Here is a 13,535-nt window from a genome sequence, read left to right as displayed (position 1 = left end):
TCGCACGCGCCGTTAGATGCATCAGCGTGAAATATGGTTTTTAGGGTGCGCTACGAAAAATAAAACATAATAAATCATCCCGATGGATTCACGCCTTTTTATTCTGACATTTCGAGTGCTGTACGGGAGATACTTCAAATCCTAGCTATTCAAGGTTCACCAATGCGAATATATTGGCGCCATCATTCGATAACGGTGTGGGATATGAGACGCAAAGAAATAGTAGCATCGACTAATATGTAAATAGTCGAAGAAGTTTATTCCAAAATGTATTTCTTATTAAGATACTTCACACGTTTATATCTTTGGATTTGCATAATTTTTATTCGTCAAGTTTTAAATAAAAATTAACTATATTATACAAATTTGATATTTTTCTTTACGATTTCTGTCTATTTTTGAATATTTACGTTTACGTAATTATGTGTAACAATAAGGAATCCGTTATTTTTTTTAATAAACTGGTAACATGGTTTAAATTATAACATTTCCAAGCTCTTTTCTTGTTTGAAAATGATATAGAGGTTACTGGAGAATGCGAACAGATATTGTTGAAATAGAATAAGCGTATCATTATATAAGAAATAAGTCTTAATAAAACATGGTGAATTATTTATTGGTGCAACTAGTACAAATTGATTCCCTTGTTTTTAAAAGTTTGTTTTAATAGACGAAATGGTAAATTTTGTCTGTTTCAAATAGATATACATAATTGTATAGACGTGTAATTGTTTTCTCAAAAAGATTTTTCTTGTATTAGTCTGGCTGATAAACACGTAGCTGTTTGAATAGATAAGATTTTAACTCAACGAAATATGATACGAATTATGAAATAATAATAACACGTCTTCAGTGTACACATTGGCGTAAGCATACTTCCTCGAAATTTTAAATACTTTCATAACCAAATGTACCTTTATATTATATTTATTTTTATATGAGTTATTCACAACATTTCTACAGGAACGAAAATATTTTCAGCATAGTGGAGAGCAACGTTATCGAACAGAAGTTATGCATTCTTGTTTTATGTCCCGTATTAACCTTTTGAATTCCAATATCGGTATACGGTCGATAAACAGGTTTACGATTACGTTACTTTGTGGCCCGTAAAAAAATTTTTGTCGTAAACGGTGGTGTATACGAACTAAGTAATGGCGTCAATTCAGACGTTTGATACGTGTTTTTGATCCTTTACTTTGGTAGTATCTACGATACTATCTAACAGATATTTTTGACATTGTCGTTTACAGTAACAAATATCTGTAATAACCGATAATTTTTTAGATTATCATCCACGGTACAAACAATATTTACATAATTTGTATACTGACAAATAGAAATATTGATTTGAACTATTTCTTTAATAAAACGGATAGCTTTTGTGTACTATTGAAAATAAATTAATTATTGAGTTGTAGCTATTTGATTAAATACGTTTCTTTCTTTTTAAACTGTGCATAGCAATATAACAATTTTTGTGTTATTAGTTTGTAGATACCAGTTAACATTACAATATCACCTACAGTACACCTACTTTGATACATTAACTGACAATTCAAACTGAAATAACTGAAATTATATAACCGGCTAAGAAGAACTTTAATCACATATGAATATTTCCATAAGCCGCGGATTAATTACACGATCTATCCTGCAGTTTCAAAATGGCTTTTAAAAAGGATCACTGTGTACACTTGATCCAACGTGTGCTGCAACGCTGTATTTAAGTTGATAAAGAATTTGTATCGTCGCTGGCTAAATTCAATCCAATCTTCACCAACTGAGGATTAACTTCTCGTTACTTCCCCCTTGTTTTATAACACAGTTAGCCGTGGTTGGACGAAGCGCTATAAACTTGCGAAGCTGTTCACCGTACAATAAACTTTGCGAGCAGTTTTGCAGGAAAGTGAGGCGAGATTCAAAGCAAATGCTTGTACTTGGAGGCTTTCTCAAGCCTTTTAAGAGGACACATTTGTAAGGTCACTGAAAATGAAAGTGTTCGCCAGAAGAAAGGTTTAATGGGGATGGAAGATGTGGTCAAAGTTATAGGAAGGTTGCAACGAGTCGCTCCTACTGACTTAGGTATTATTAAATGTATTTTTTGTTACCACTGAAGAGATCTAGATATGGAATATTGTAACAGGAGGAAACACTTTCTAACGGGAAGGTAATTATTATTAATATATTGTATACTGAGATTATCATAATTTTCTTGGAAGGATTTATGTATTATATTGACGGTGGTCTATTATATGTATTAAGAATATTTGTGATTCTAGTGTAACATTTCTATTCATGGTTTAAGAAGTATATTACAGGTAAAAATCATGCTAACTTTTTACATTTTCATTTTGTTTGAAACTTTAATTATTGTAGGAAGTTACAGAGTTGAAATTCTTCACCGATTTAAATAGATCTTTTTGAGATTTTATTTTGTTTACAGTATGTATTTTATGAGTCGATTTGTTGCATTAAATAGAAACTTACCACGTTACTTTTGTCAAAGTAGCTGGATTGGCCTCGTAGTCACAAAATATTAGAATATCTTCGGTTTCGTTGACAGTGATGTTCTCCGGTCTCATTCTGACTATCGGTGGATCTGTAAAAAGAGAGATCGTATTTCGATTAAAAACGGTGCACCGAATAATTACCGAATAACAAATTTTAGTGTATTCATAACGCTAATCGTAAATAAAAGTCTGTAGATATTAAAAATACGCAAAACAAATAATGATAGAATGCAAAACACCCATGGAACTTTCCGTTTTCGCTAATTATAATTTATGAAGAGTAAAAAAGAAATTCTTTAAACTATTATAATTAATGTATTGTACTGATGTAATATTAATAAGCTTGAATAATATCATGTTCAAATATACATGATGTAACAATAATAACAGCGATAAAGTAGTCGATTTCTAATTGTTAGACAATGTTACATAAATCTTTGAATAAATTTCACTTGATATAGTAAATAAAATACAAATATAGTTATATCTGCATAGGGAACAACTTGAATTTCTCGAGATAATCTGAATTTGGAACTAGATCTTCGATAACGTTATTGAATACTCTCTGTTTGCTGAATGGTTTCTGTACTACACCTGTAATAGTCCTTCCCAGAAAGTTAAACGAAGATTCATGAAGTTTGATTATCCAGTTTAACGTCGGTGACGCTATGAGTTGAAGTCCAGTTTAGTTAAAGTTTACGGGCGTGTAAGGAAATTAACCGAAATTGCTTCTAACTCATTGTTATGTAAAGTTCATTTTATAAATATATATTTTGACTATGAAAATAATACCTGTTACATAACAATGTATGCTTTCAATTCAGAAGTAAATAGATTACTGATAATTTCTTTTTAATTTCAGGTTTTTTGTTGAATCTACTGTTAGGCCATGGACTACGAATTTGGTTGGTGTTTCTGTTGTATTACGGTAGTTAGATTTTATACTAGATGTTAGTGTCTTTTCTGCACTCGTATAACAGACGATTGATCGTTATTTTGTTATTATAGTGGCCGCAGTACGGTGGATAATTTTATTTGTAGAAATATATTCATATATATCAATGAATAACATCAACAATTTTATGAACCAAACGTAGACATACATCGAGATTAAACAAAACGTTTGTATATTGTTCAACTAAATTGAAAGAATAAAATACATCTGCGATTCAAATAGTCGTAATTCACGGATCTCGAGTTTTAAGCTCGTTCGACAAAAATATGAGCTCGTGAAAACGTATATTCTATAAATACACATTTTATTGTTGAAGTACTGAATTTTTAAGAAAGATTCGGATGTAGGTAAATTGTTTTCTATTTAGAATGGATTTTATTTGGAGAATTTTTAATGTTCTTTTGCTATCTGAGAGAATAGTTCGCTGAGATTGAAATACGATGCACATTTGAACTTGCTCCAGAAAACCACCGTATTTTTGTACTTAATATCGAGATAATTCAGCTAATAATGCTTCATAACAATCGAAAATAATGTGCGATAGCAGAGCGACGAGATGAAAAAGCGGTGTTGCGAGAGTTGAATTTTATAGAAGTTTTATGCCGAAACACGTGTCGTCGAAACAGGAGGAAACTGAAAAATGAGCACGGTGCCAAATTGTATGATATACTTCCCCAAACGGTAAAAATCATGGAAATTTACGGTTGCGTTTATAACGAATCGAGCCAGTGACTAACTAATCGTTGTGATCAGCGAAAATATGATTACATCATGTACATTCAAAAAATGTTAAGAGAAAAAAATGGTTTTGCAAATTCCGTGTGGTAAATAAATTCAAGAGTCGTGTAACCGCCAAGAGGAGTATGCAGCCCCTTAGCGTTTGAGGAGTCTTGGGGATGAGTTTAAAAGTTTCAAGTGTTTTTAAACTACGCAAAGTGAGATCCATAGGAATCTTTAGGGTGTGATGTGGAGGATACCAGATAGGGTCTTAAGGAGTTTTAAACGGCAATCGAAGCAGATAGTGATTTAGAAGAACACGATCCGCGTTTATGGACTTAGAACAATCGATCTGTGTAAATAATAGCGCAACAGCTGTGGCAGCAGAACCAACGATAAGAGGAAAAGCTGATGCATTTGAGGTTATGGGCGTGTCGATATTAATGTCTTTTCAAATATAAGTATCAATTTTTAAAATTGTTTTTGCTTTAAAATTATTACAAACGAAGGAAATGGTGTGGAAGTGATCTACAATACTGTACATTTTTTATACTAGTGCATTTTTGGGGGAAGAATAAATGACTATTGAAAAATATAGTACAATTGCGAATAAAATTATTTCCGAAAGTATTTGGTTACGTAAAGTTGATATTTCAAAGTAAAATCGTGAGGAAAGTCGATAAAATACTTTGCATATTCAGGTAATTGTCATTAAGAATAGTAGAAACAGAAAATGAAGTAATAGGCAAAGAAATATTCCACAATCTTTTATAATCAAGTTCACGTTTTCATAGATGAGAACCAATAATTTAAATATTAACTTTTTGTTAATAATATTCATACTCTCGATTTTTCATGGAGAATTTCATTCCAAATTTTCATGTATTGTATAAGAAAATTAAAGTCTTTTTCATAATAATAGCAATAGAAAATAATTGCTACCCGAAACTGATTTTTATACACTCATCACATATGTTAACTTGCAAAATACAACAAAAAGAAAACTTTACTCAAAATGTACTATAGGCTTTATCAGTCTTAATGTAAGCCACTATTTTTATGAGATCCAATACTTCTTTTCGTAAGTAAATAAAGTACATATGTTATTTTAACATTTTCCACGTCGCGCAACCGCAGAAGGATACGTAGAATTCAAACCATATTGCCATCTTATTAACCTATTAACAGTGAAATAAGGTAATTTATACGCAAATAATTACTTACTACTTAGAAAAGTATATAAAGATATCACAAACAATTTTTCGATCGGTACTCTTGTGTAACAAAATGTTGCATTTGTGCAACTTTGGGCAATGTTTCATTGAAAAATGTAAATAAAAAATCTCATATATTATTTTGTCGAAATGTAAAAATGCATTATAATACTAGACACCATACAATAGAAGCCCACAGTATGAGAAAGATATATCAAAAAATTTCCATGATTTAAGGCAAAATTTATTTATCATAATATTATAAACAGTTCAATTTCTTTATATTTTAAAACGTCATAGGATCCAAGTGGAAGGAGAAATAGTTATAAAAAGAATATTAAACAAATCTCTGAAATTCTCTTCCATAACTGCAACATGAAAACAGAATTCAATAATCTAAATTCACCGAAAAAAACTGCAAGTGAAATGTTGCGTTACCACACACATTTCGTCCTAATGGTTTGAAAAAGTAGGGGACTACTTATTCGTATACTTTATATTACAATATATTCGCAGGTTACTGGAACATTTGGTAAAAGAAATAAATTTCTAAATCATACTTCCATGTATGCGCAAACACGTGTCTGATAATGCGAAAACGACGAGGAAACAGATCCTAAAGTTCCTGCTTCCGAAAATATGTCGTCGTACGTGGCTCGTCTGGAATGAAAGCAACGCGTGTGTACGAGGGGAGCTGGGGGGATAAGAGGAGGTCCTAGGAAGCGCAGGGCGCAGGTTCGTCCGCGTTCCGGGATATGTTTAAACACGGCAGCGCAAAATGCCTGGGCATAAAACAAAACCTTCCCCGTAAGTGTATAGTCGCGAGAGTGGCCTGTCTAAGGGGGAGGGGAGAGAAGTTGGAGCCGCGCCAACATCGAGTTTCTCGTTTCCAATCCGTAGATAGCTTTCGTGCCGGCTACAAAACGAAACTTCTCCCCGTCGTTCCGCGACGTAACTGGAAACATCAACGAGATGTACGGCTATCTATCTTTCTTTTTCGTATCACCGGACCGGGATCTTTCGCCCCTCTCTACAACCGTAATTGAAAGATACAAGAAGTTGCTTATAAGCGACGGGATTATCGGGAACGTCCATCGGGATTTAGCGCTTTCTCGCCGTGTTATCTCGTGTGATCGGACCCGGAGAGGAGATCTTCAAACCCTCGATGGGGACGTAGTTAAGCATCCTTGAGTTACGATTTTTGGGTGGACGCGTTCAGTTGATTAAAGTCCTTCGAATCTATTTACTGGAGGACATCGGTTACCAATGGGACACTGATGGAACACCTTAATTATCTGCCCAGTTTCCCGGTACCGAGTTTTCTGCACTTATTTGCTACTAATGACTATAGACATCTATCAATGGATGTTTGATGTATATTGGTTGTAACTTTGACTGTAGGTATTGAGTGGAGTTGACTAAAGTCCTTCAAATTTATTTATTAGAAGACATCAGTTAGTAGTGAAATAGTGATGGATCACTTTAATTTTATGGCCAGTTCCTGTTACAGAGTTTTTTCATTTATTTTCTAGTAATCGTGACTATAGTCATATATCAATCAATATTTTATGTATATTGGTTGTAAAAGTGACTAATAGGTATTGAGTTAAGTTGAGTTAACTAAAGTCCTTCAAATGTATTTAATAGAAGACATCAGTTAGTGATGGAACACCTTAATTTTACACCCAGTTCCTGCTACAGAGATTTTTACTCATTTGCTACTATACTGGTTGCAATTGTAACTATAGGTATTTGTTAGAATTTAGTCTTGCTAAAAGTATTGTTGGTATATTCTGACTATTAGATTTTCTTAACCATAATGCGAGGAAAAAAGTTTGATAAGATGAATCTGTGTTTCGTAAGGAACACAAGCATAGTTGGCCAGAGGGCCTAACTTTTCATTAAAATATTACCATATTTCAAATGTTCCATTTTTCTGATTATGATTCTAAATCTAGATTATTTAGTTTTGTAGTACAGTCAAAATCGTGTTGCAGAGAAAATTGTGTCTATCATGCCTTCTGGCTCTTAGTCACCACTAACATTCGAATTTGAATTACAGGTTTCTAATTCGGCAATATGAAAAAAATTAGATAATATTAATGGTTGATGTATTATTCATAGTTATTTAAATAAATTCAATTTTCTCACTGATGCACTTTGGCGGGAACGATTTACTGTGGTTAATTGAAAATATGATTACATCTTTTAATAAGAATGAAAAAGCAAATTGGATAGGTGGTATAAAATGCGAATCATGTACAAGCTGTGCTGGTGAAGTGTAACTTAATTTCAGGTCGACTATATTGGACGTTGATCAAACATCGCAAAAAATTAGGTCAAAGAATGTCGAGACCGTTATGTACTTTTATTCCTTCGGATCGCTAAGGCTAAATTAGAAGCGATACTTTACGACTTTTTTGCGAGCCCGCCGTTTCCCGAGGAAAATTTCGTTTTAACCGTACCTTTTAGTTACTCGTATTTTCGCGGGAGACAAATGTACGAGGATCGTTTGTCTAAGCAGGTTCCGAGGACCACGGTCTCGACAGTAAGCGAAAATTTTATCGGAAAGTATATATTTAATCGTAACTGTTAATTTCAAATAAACTAAATCTGTTATTCCTACGTCGAATATAATCATGAGTAAACTGAAGATGTTTATGCAAATTCACAGCTTCAAAGATTTATTAAAGTAAGGGAACTTGAATGTTTTATTAAGAATTTTATAAGTCTACCAATAAAAAGGAAACCTTATGAAATCATTAAGATTTTCTTACGCTATAAACGCATTAAATTCGCAATCGAATCATTTTCTTTACTAATTACTCACGTTATTTTCGCTGATTTGATTTATAAGTTTAGTGATTTAAATAGGTACATTATGTTGACGCCCATAATAAAAAGAGTAGGAAGTGAAAATATTTTTCCACATTTTTAGTCGGAATTGCCACTCTCTACGATATTTAAAACTTTTAATGGAATGATCTGATATTCATTCATATACTGAACTTTCATTGACACCACCAGCCGTTAAAAGATTTTAGTGCCTGTTATAAATTATGGTTCCATTTAATCGATGCCTCAACTGATTAAATTAATACGGAAAGAGTATCTCTATAGAATTACCTACATTTTAGCTTATGTGCCCCAAATTTCTAAAGTACATAATTCAGGAATAGAAGTGTCTAATTTGTAATGTAATATAACAGATATCATCGTCAATATATCATAAATGTATCATAATTAATTAAATTATATTGGAATAATTTAGTCAGTGCACCATAACTGATTCATAATATAATTAATTAAATTATGTTAGAATAATTTAATAGTTTAATCGGCCATCGTTTTCATATTGCTTACCAAGTGCGAATACTATTAAAATAAACATTACAAAAATGCAAAATACAATATGTAAAATGTATACCTCTGTTTACATATTTATCGAAGGATTAAGGGTAGATCAGTTATACTGATTTATTGAGAAATTAAGTTAAAACCTGTGTTTGTTAAAATTTCTGTATGCAAAGCAGCGAAAATAATGTTAATCAAAAGCAGTATTGGTTGTTCATTACAATAAAAATTTCTTTCATACGATACGAAGAAGTGTTGAAAAAACGTTTTAGACGTATGAAGCATTCATAAATTATTAAAACAATGTTAGCGCATAGATAAACATGAATTCGTTAAGATTATTTACACGGTATCATTTACAGGTAGGTTATCTGTACCCTTAATTTGAGAAAACATTTCAAAATACCTATGGATATTATTCATAGTCTTTACGTACGTAGCAAAGGTGTAATGGAGAAAATGCGTGAGATAGTACCAGGGTACGAAAGAAACAGAGGCATTGGCGAAAGTTATGTCTCACTTACATAAAACTTCAATCGTTGTCGACTCTTTCATTGGCTCCAGGTTTTCGGAACGTGTGACCGAGTTCTCAGCGTAACACTTGAACGTTCTACCGTTGTCGTACTCCGAGGCGGTAAAAGCCAGGTAACTTATGGTTTCCGACGTGCCGTCGTTCTGCGAACAAAAAGTATTAAACGAATATTAAATCAGCGTCCACGTTTATGTTATCACGCATTCGTAACGCCGCGACAACATTGAAATTTACGAAATGAAAATAAGATTGAATCATTTGCGATTTTCAAGTATTTTTGCTAATTCGATCTATTGTTAATTTTGAAAGTTTGCTTTCATTTTCATCGTTTTATTTCTAAAGTAGTCTATAAAATTAGAATTTTATTATAATTATTCTAGTGATAATACATATTTAGTTCATTGTAATTTGACAAAAGTGCATAAATTATCGAGTTATGCATTATTTACATTTTTAAGATAAACGAATGCTATCGCTTAAAAACCATTCCTTCTATCCGTTAATTTTATTTTTTACGAAATAATTTTTTTGTTGTTAACATGTTATGCCCTTTGCAATGTCCACTACTTCTGCATTTTTCATTTTGCATAAAATATGGATGACTCTGTCTTATAAATTACTCATGACATTGTTTTAATAAATACCTGAATATTGGTAAAATTTACTCTTGATACTTTATTAAAATAAAAAATACGACTGTCGAAGCTTTTGACTTTACCACTGACTAGTGAGTTACTTTTTTGTTAAAAAAATGTACATACAAATGTTTCAACAGCATTATCTGTAATGTTTAATATTTAAGGTTTCGATCGAAAGAGAAGCATCAGATGGAATCATATTAACATTAGAAGTACCGACGATAAATGTACATCTATTTCTAGCGAAACAGTAAACGTGTTAAACTTTTGAAAATATAAAAATTTATAAATTAACTCATTTCTTGATTTACATGCTGTAATAAAAGTTGTAAGAGATCTAAGAAAATGCATTGTTGTAGAAGTTTAATCATCGTCATGAGAGTATACTAACCAGTCATTTTGATTGTTTTGGTCGTTCTAGTGTTAAAAGGAATTTACTTTGGATAACTGATAATAATTTGTTTCAATATGTTACGAAAAACTGCCATTTCAATTCTGGTTCGTAATTGCTCGTAATAAAATGTGTAATCTCGTAATAAAAAAGTAATACAAGAAAATAACATACAATCGTTTCACAGTTAAATAATTAACGAGCGTGCGTATGTAGGAAATAGTGGTGATTACAGAAACGACTGTATAAATGGTTATTCGATTCTACGTTGACGCAGCACGTTTAACCTAAAACAAGGGACACCATTTCTCTCGAAAAAAATGCATCGCATCGTAGGTTTTTGCGGTCGAAACTGTTATCCAACATCGAACCGATTCGTTTCGGAAAACGAGTGTAACAATTGTCCGCGCGTTTCATATTTCTTCGGAATTCAGTTTCACATCCCGCTGTCGGTGAAGAAACGAAAGCTCTATTTGTTTTCTGGTGAACGCGAAAAACGGACGAACAAACGGTGTAGAGCAAAAAATTACCGGAGTAGCCGTGCACAATCAGAGAACAGAGTTTACGGAGCCATCACTTTAATCACTTTGCGTTTTTAGCGCCGCGTTTTGACTGTTTCACAATCCACTTTCAGCAAGAGAACTGCTTTCTTTGTTACAAGCACATGAGCAGCAATCTCGTTTCGTACAGTGCGTAAGAAATCTTTACTATGAATCCGTATACAAATCCTTACTATGAATTTACTTAATTTTTTTATTAGATATTCATTATCACAATATTTCTTAATGCTGGAATAGTATAGGGTAAAATTAGGTAATATGTCCTCGGTTTACAAAACGCTTTACTACTGTTTTATTGATAACCAACATTTTTGTATGTTTGGTAAAAGTTACGTTTAGGGGATACAACTCTGATGACCTTGAGATATGTCGTTAAGAATACTCTTCTGACTAAACTCCAAGAAGTTTTAGCTATCATCTTTTTTTATTAAAAAGCAATTGGCAAAAAAAATTTGCAACGTATACCAGTTATTCCAACCAGTTACTCTAACAAATTCCGATCAGTATAATGCTTCAGAATTGGTTAGACAGTGCAAGCAACAAAAGTCATTGAGAGTTGGTTAGATACAGTTCAAGAAAACGGTATCATTCTTCTCTTAATAACTTTTTAATAAACATTTGATAACTGAAACTTTCTGAAGGTCACTCAGGAGGGTGACTTTGACACATGTCAGGGTCATCGGTCATGTTACTTCTTAATACTACCAAAGTACGATACAAAACTTTTTTGCTATTAACTTTTTAATAAAAACCGAGCGACGGTTAACACATCTTGGGGGTTACTCAGATAAGTGTCCTCGACAACATATATCAAAGTCAAGGTCATCGGAGCTGCATCCTCTAATCGTAACTTTTACCGTATACTTTTTAAAGAAACGTAATAATAACATTTATACTTGAACAGTGCGCGTAAAAGAATATTTACACGTTTTGTTAACCATGCGTAACTCATGTTATCGCTCTATCTCGGTACGGATGTGTCTCGTTCGTTCGACCAAACAATTGAATGTGATCCAATTGTCAGTGTATCACTGTTTCGGCCAACAATGAAAATAAATACGTGTGTCCTATCCCTATCATTGTGCCAGAGATGGTGGGCCTATGGGGATATCATCAATCGGACCCGCATTCCTTTTATTTGCCATCTTTCCAGCTCTGCATAGCACATGACCAACGGGGAGGATCTATTTGCTCCCTGCTTGGTTAGATCATGCCGTGTTATTAACACTAAAGCCAGATTCACACTAGCGGTCAAAGGTAGGGGAGACCGGGGCAGGTTGTAACACAGGGTAAATTGTAACATAATTAAAATTTTTTGAACGACAAATTTGGCAACGCAGCAGGATACCAGAGCGGTTTAAAAATATTGATATCGTCGGTTTTATTGCAACAATCGATCATCAAGTGTCTGTTTTGTAGCTACAAGTTAGATTTTTATTATTTGGAGCACGGAAGTAAATATTGTCCTAGCGCTTTTATTTCAATTAATCACTATTAGAAACCGTTTGAATTTTTGCTTCTTTGTCGCAAACGAATCATTACACGTTGGTTTATTATAATATGTACGCATTTCAGGTATTTAATGTTTAGTTTCTTGTTTGCTGAGACAAAACCGAAACATTCAAGCTCGGGGTAATTTGTAATAAATTGCTTGGTGCAAAATGTAACATATTACTACTTATTCTGCTCTAAATGGTAATAAAAAAAACTTGTTATTTGCTAAAATATTAATTACTTTTAGGATGAAAACATACAAGAAAAGAACAAGAAGAGGTTCTACTTTTAAAGAAGATATAAAAACTGCACTGACAGAAATATTCCTTGTCTCTGTCAGTGAATAAACGACGACTGTTTAATCCATGTATATCATATGCTTGATAATGATATGCATTTTCATTTATATTTTTTGGAAATGTTTATTTGTATTCATATTTGTGTTTAACTAAATAAAAGAGACGTGTTACAATTCACCCCGGGCTGGGGCACATTCTAACAAAAGTTCAGATTTCTTTACGATGATCATAGATGTCTAAGTATCAAAGATTTTGTCACATATTTACACTCAATGAGTTGACCAAAGATGCGAGCAGTAACTCACGCAAATTATTTCCTGATTGAGGAAAACACTTTTGAGAAAAAATTGTGAAAACTTTGTTACAATCTGCCCCGGTCTCCCCTACCAATGATCAATTTGAATTTAGACTATATCTCTTTCATTAGATTACGTGTGATTGATAAAGACCGCCACCTGATTTAACGTGATCTGAACGTTCCGTGACCGCTAGTGTGAATTCGGCTTAAACCCACCGAATCTTTCAAAAAGGTAATGAATAAGATCGGCAAAACCGGTCATTTGACCGATCGTGGTAGGTTTAGTGTTAAATATAGCGTTAGCGGTGAATACTGACGAACAAAAGTCCTGTTAATTACAACAGTATTATTCTCACCTGACCTTCATCCCTTTTTCTAAAGTTTTCAATTGGTTTCAAGCTCGGTCGGTAAAGCTGCACTACGGTGGCAAAGAGAAAGAAAGAGGATCACATCGCAGTTGCCCAGGCGGATACACTTAATCTCGCGTTCACCGCGGTGTTTACATCAACGAGCGTTTGCGGCATGTAATTACTTGGCTCTATGTAAATTCTGCCCCGTTGCCACGCTCAA

At 33.1% G+C, this 13,535-nt stretch overlaps 1 protein-coding gene across 1 annotated transcript in view; it reads right to left on the bottom strand.

The window, feature by feature from the left end:
- Nucleotides 1-13,535, bottom strand: part of LOC107191913 (hemicentin-1) — a 423,923-nt gene that overhangs the window by 61,954 nt on the left and 348,434 nt on the right. Inside the window, exons 7-8 of the mRNA XM_015581060.1 lie at nucleotides 9,278-9,428; nucleotides 2,491-2,602 (exon numbers count right to left, since the gene is read on the bottom strand). Of these exons, the coding sequence (XP_015436546.1) occupies nucleotides 2,491-2,602; nucleotides 9,278-9,428 (263 nt within the window). The remainder of the gene's footprint in view (nucleotides 1-2,490; nucleotides 2,603-9,277; nucleotides 9,429-13,535) is intronic.

This window comes from Dufourea novaeangliae, unplaced genomic scaffold (assembly GCF_001272555.1).
Source record: "Dufourea novaeangliae isolate 0120121106 unplaced genomic scaffold, ASM127255v1 scaffold248, whole genome shotgun sequence".
Lineage (NCBI taxonomy): Eukaryota > Metazoa > Arthropoda > Insecta > Hymenoptera > Halictidae > Dufourea > Dufourea novaeangliae.
Note: the sequence above shows the minus strand (reverse complement) of the source record. Positions and strands in the feature narration are given on the sequence as shown.